This window comes from Salvelinus alpinus, chromosome 11 (genome assembly GCF_045679555.1).
Source record: "Salvelinus alpinus chromosome 11, SLU_Salpinus.1, whole genome shotgun sequence".
Lineage (NCBI taxonomy): Eukaryota > Metazoa > Chordata > Actinopteri > Salmoniformes > Salmonidae > Salvelinus > Salvelinus alpinus.
Window position 1 is genome coordinate 31,560,446 of NC_092096.1, and position 6,000 is coordinate 31,566,445.

The window sequence follows — 6,000 nt, forward strand, 5'->3', positions numbered from 1 at the left end:
AAACAGAAAAAGGCCAAATGCATTGTGATACATGTAATGTGTGATGTGATATATATTAAACTACAGATTACACTACAAAAAACTGATTTGAATTCAAGGAAGCCTCAAATTGCAATTACAAAATGTGGGTACAAATTGTATCGTTATCTGCTACAATAGTATAATCGAAATTATAGGAGTGATGTTTCCTACAGAATGTCAAAAGACGTTGCTCCTGAGGCTAACGTTTGCTAGTAACACGTTAGTGTGCTGTTGTATGATCATTTAGCTAGCCTAAGATAGTTACATATGCTGTTAACCACAGATAATATTTCTTGAAAATATAAGTGTCATGACTGTAGCTAGTTTCAGTACAGTCGTCCTGCCCTTCAGCCTAGAGACTGCGGCATAGCTACTGTAGCTAAACATATTGTAAAATATTGTTGCATGTTATAGCTTCGACGTGATCCAAGCTGACATCTGATTCATTTAATTTGGTGTTTTACTGCCGTCCGACTGCAGTCAAGATTATGCTTGGTAACGAACAGTGCCACTGGATAGCTAAACGTTCTTTCCACCATTTGCACAGGTTAGCTAACGTTAGCTAGCCACTTGTAGCAAACTAGCTAGCCATCAACAAACAAGTACATTTTCTGTACTTCCTATTAACTTCGATATAAAACACAATCGGCAGCAGTTAACTTCGCCAACGACTGTAATAATTGAGTATTTGTTAAACAGCAAACCAACAATATTGAGTTAAACTATATTTCATAGCTTACACAGGTTAGCCAGAGCAGGACGACATATCAGTTCCAATAATGGTTTGCCTAGCTAGCTACAGTAACTGGCTGACGTTAACTAGCTATGCTAACTGCACCACCCAAGTGGCTGGTTAGATGTTAGCAAGCCAGTCAACGGCATTCTTCCTGACTATTGGATGTTTGAATCAGTTGCTGATAAACAAATACCAAATAACTAACTATCCATATGTTCAACATTAACTAACCTACGAATACATTTAACATACCTAACTAGCTCAAACAGGATAGCTACCAATCAGGTATTTTTAGTTTATCCACCCCTTCGCTTCTGATCCAATTCAATCAACAGCCCAACAAATGAAATGGCCCTGTCTCGTCTAAAAAAGACGGGCGTGCTAGGTAAACAGACTGAGCTTCAGCAGGAATTACTCCATTCTCCATTACTGTGGCAGGAGGTAACGTTAGCTACGATCTTTGGCAAGACATATGGTTGTCGTGCTATTGTATGAGCAGTGTCTAGGCTTATAGCTGTAAATGACAAACCTGGTGGAGGGCAGTCAGACCGTCTACATTGGCGTAGTTGATGTCAGCACCCCGGTCAATCATCCGGAGCACCTCCTCAGTATCGCCGCTTGAGCAGGCAGCCAAAAACACGGCGCCATCGTCGAACTTCACCTTCGTCTTCTTCTTTTTCAGAATAGGAGGCTCGATGTCTGTCTCCGACCCTAACCACCGTTTCAACTGTTCGTTCCTTTTTTGCTTGGCGTCCGCCATCTTCATCCCCTCCCGTCTCGGGCTTCTTATCTTTCTCCGAGAGAGGATATACTTTATAGTGCCACTATCCCACAGCGCACTGGGCGTGGGAAGGGGGGCCTGAGAGAGCGTCTGGATTGTTTTCCATAAGCTCGCGAGACAAAGTAACGTCACCTCAGGATCTGCAGTATAACGTCATCATCAGCAGATGAAAGGAAAAGGAGGAGGTTGTACATTCCTTGACAGAGTTAAGAGTGTTATCATTTATTATGATAAATAAGAACACTGAGACCAGCATAATGTCGATTATATTCAATGTCGATTTTATTCATTCGGTTTTTATGATGACTGGTCAAACTAAGTCAAAACATTTGAGAAAATATGTATTTTATTTCTTAGACCAGAGATAGGCAATTGATAAACATAGCTCTTTCATTCTTTTTTTTCAGCTGTTTATTAATAATATTCAAAGAACATAATCCCTATCCATATGAAATTACCAGAGGAAGACAATAAAAATTAAAGAACATTGGCAATAGAAATAGCAAGGGGGTTTATATTTTACCAACAGTGGTAAAATGGTGTAAAAGTACACAATCCCCAAAAGCTTGAACTTGAAATCGATGTTGCAGAGCCAATATCAGCCGACAGGCAGGCCACATACTGTACAACACAGACCAGTTAAATGCATGTCTCATCGGAATGATTTTTGGAGCCTTTTATTCATCAAGGATGAGGTGCTATTACATTGTTTTTATATTTAGAGTTATTCGTGAGGCCCTAAAAAAACTCAAAATCATATCACCATTGATTAAAATGCCAGATCAAATGACATCCCAAATCATTTTCAACTGGGCCTTTAAATGAAATGTGACCGTGGTCACTTCATCAGACTTTCAATTTTCAATAGCTTGTTTACAAAACTACCACTAGTTGAACAAATATGTCTCTATTTTCTACTTAAATATCACTGTAGTAGCAGGATATTAGTATGTTTACTTTGTTTGTGCCCATCTGTGTCAGCTGTGCCACTCCTTCAGAGGAGCCATTATGGAAATTATTGTCCATGAAACATTAGCTGGCTGGTCCATGGAGATAATTACATTAGATATGAGAGAGACAAGTATAATTATTTTTCCATAGGTGCTTTGAAGCACTTTGGGTCAATAGGAAAACGTTTAGTGACCAGTGTGCAACAACAACTTATCTAGAGGAAACTATTGACTTCCTCCTTGGCCTCAAATTGGATTGGAAACCCAAGGGTGTAAGCCATGGTATGGACTGCTTTGTCTCTCAGTAGTGTTTGTGTGTGTGTTTTGTCGGGGGAAAATACCTTTACAAGAGAAATCCACTTTATTTTTTGTGTTGGATGGTTATATCAGGTATAAACCAGTGGAGGCTTCTGAGGGTTAAATGGAATGGCATTTGATGTATTTAATACCATTTCACTGATTGCACTCTAGCCATTACCACGAGCATGTCCTCCCCAATTAAGGTGTCACGAACCTCCTGTGGTATAAACAGATGGTGATTCTCACCATTGCCACAATATTACTGAAGCAAAGTATGTTTAGGGCCCTCGAAGCACCTTGCATAGCAAATGTGGCTCTGATAAGACAAACATAACTGTCTCAAGTGGCTATGGATAAGCTTTGTGGCAGGACTCAAACACAAATATTCAATCTGCATTTTTTTGCCTGTTTTTTTGCCCCTCCAACATGTCACCCATAAGGACATACGTGGCTAATTACTGTAGACATAACAGGAGGCTGTTGAAGGGAAGACAGCTCATAACAATGGCTGGAATGGAGTGAATGGAATGGTATCAAACACATGTGTTTGATACCATTCCATTGATTCCTTTCCAGCCATTACTATGAGCCCATCCTCCCCAGTTAAGATGCCACCAGCCACCTGTGGTAGACATAGTCTGTGTATTTGTGTCCCATTTGTGTTCCTTTTCATAACAGACACAATGCACACCAAAGAGCAATATAAAGCACCTTTACCACAAACCAGTACCTGCAATGATTTGATGGGAGCACTTGAAGTGAAAGGAATGTCTAGTGGACTCAGCCTCTGGGGTGGTCCAGACTTAGCCCTGACTGAATGCAAGGTGGACCGGCGAAGAGTGGTTTTTATTTTGGCACCACCGAGCGTTATTATTGGCAGACGCCCATGTGTACGCCGCAGGGGTGTGGTTTTGCTTCCTTGTATGCTGGTTGTGGAGTTGTTTCCAGAGGCCAGTTCCTAGGCAGTCGTCATGGAGCATGCCACAACACTATTTAAATGGAAGTGCCGTTTACTGTCATGTTCATAATGATAGTGTTTATGGGTTTGAGTACAATAATTGTTGGTCTAATTGTCCTGCTAATTCTGGTGGGAACGGCTCCTGGATCTCAAAATAGTTTATTTCCTACATGAAATCGAGAACATCCCTGTGTATAAAACAAGTGGGGATAATAGTGATACAGATACATGTTTCTTAAGTTGGTTGCCCATTATAGGCTGCTTTAGTTAATCTTCTGTAACGTTGCTTGACACGGCTTCATTCGTGAATGGAACCCTCTAGTATCTGTCAGCAGCACCAGAAATGTTGTTGTGCGATTAACCGCCTGACTTTGGACAATGTGACAAAATCTGACAACCTGAGCCAAAAAGCCATTCAAGCAAAGAAATGATCCAAAACATTTACACAGCTCCACCCACATGAGTTAAACCTCAAGACAGACCGACCACTGTGAGGACAGAGGGGGTGACAAGAGAGAGAGAGAGAGAGATCTCCTCTGTAGATCCAATCGGCTGCCACTTCTTTTCCCTACCCTGGTCCTTCCATCAGACCCAGTGGACGTCCAGCGAGGACCAGTGGTGGAAAAAGTACACAATTGTCAGTAAAAGTATAGATACCTTAATGAGTAAAAGTATAGATACCTTAATGAGTAAAAGTATAGATACCTTAATGAGTAAAAGTATACATACCTTAATGAGTAAAAGTATAGATACCTTAATGAGTAAAAGTATAGATACCTTAATAGAAAGTTACTCAAGTAAAAGTGAAAGTCACACAATAAAATACTACTTGAGTAAAAGTATAAAAGTTTTTGGTTTTAAATATACTTACGTATCAAAAGTAAATGTAATTACTAAAATATACTAGCATCAAAAATAGAAGTAAAAGTATAAATCATTTCAAATTCCTTATAATTTATTAAGCCGACGGCACCATTTTCTTGTTTTTAAAATGTATAGATAGCCAGGGGGACACTCCAACACTCAGACATTATTTACAAAAGATACATTTGTGTTTAGTGAGTTCGCCAGACCATAGGCAGTAGGGATGACCACGTCTTCTCTTGATAAGTCGGTGATTTTCCCAATTTTCCTGTCCTGCTAAGCATTCAAAATGTAATGAGTACTTTGGGTTGTCTGTGAAAATGTATGGAGTAAAAAATACAAAATTTTCTTTAGGAATGTAGTGAAATAAAAGTAAAAGTTGTCAAAAATATAAATAGTAAAGTAAAGAACCCCCCAAAAACTACTTAAGTAGTACTTTAAAGTATTTTTACTTAAGTACACTGTCGAGGACAGACTTTTTAATTAAATTAAATTTTTGTTCGTTTTTTAAATTGAATATTAAAACATACAATCTACTTGCAGTGAAGCCGCTCAACAATTACATTGCATTCAATCATCTAACAGACTCCATCCAGAGCGACCCACAGAAGCAATCAGGGTCAATGCCCTGCTCAAGGGCACATCGACTGATCTCCCACAAAGTTAAAAACGGGGACCCAAATCAGCCACCGGCCCAAGCTCCCAACCACCAGGCCACCAGCCTGCCAAGCCCCCCCCCCCCCCCCACACACACAGTTCCCCGAGAGCTGCCCCTCAACCACCCGAGACCCCCCCCACACAGTCCCCCCGCCCCCCGACGGGAAAAAAAGAACAATAATTCCATGCTTGTTTGAAAAAGATAGATACTTTGAAAAAGGTTTAATTTTCAATTAATTGAAAATGAGACATGGCAATCTGCACAAAGGCAAAAAGGCCATTTTTAAACAATGGAAAAGCTTTTCTTAGTAATCTACTGGAGAACCATTTAGGGTTCAAGTAAAACTTTTGTATAAGTGAAGCTTTTAGAGAGAGGTTTAGTGCTTTTATATTTAATAATCTCAATCCACCCAGTTCATATTCATTATATAGATAGGCACGCTTTATCTTGTCTGGTTTAGCAAAATATTTCTTGCTCATATGATTTAAAAAATGAATCATCAGGAGAAAGCAGCGCCATAAGTAAGTGAGTAAATTGAGATATGACTAAGGAGTTAATCAGTGCAATTTTCCCATAAATAGACAAGTATTTACGTCTCCATGGTTGCAGGATCTTGTCTATTTTTACTAGTTTTCTATCGAAAATTCATTGTGGAAAGATAATTTATATAATTTGTGATGTGAATATCAAGTATGTCTACTTCACTGTCAGCCCATTTTATAGGTAAACTGC

At 39.5% G+C, this 6,000-nt stretch overlaps 1 protein-coding gene across 11 annotated transcripts in view; it reads right to left on the bottom strand.

The window, feature by feature from the left end:
- The window catches only part of LOC139533945 (protein phosphatase 1 regulatory subunit 12A-like), a 69,163-nt gene extending 67,536 nt beyond the window's left edge, over positions 1–1,627 (bottom strand). For 6 of the 11 annotated variants that reach the window (XM_071332479.1, XM_071332483.1, XM_071332481.1 and 3 more), the window contains exon 1: positions 1,287–1,625. In XM_071332479.1, coding sequence (XP_071188580.1) covers positions 1,287–1,523 — 237 coding nt within the window. In that variant the 5' untranslated portion in view covers positions 1,524–1,625. Of the gene's footprint in view, positions 1–1,286 lie in introns of all 11 variants that reach the window. The other 5 variants (XM_071332484.1, XM_071332485.1, XM_071332482.1 and 2 more) reach the window with 3 other exon arrangements.
- Positions 1,628–6,000: the final 4,373 nt, after the last annotated feature.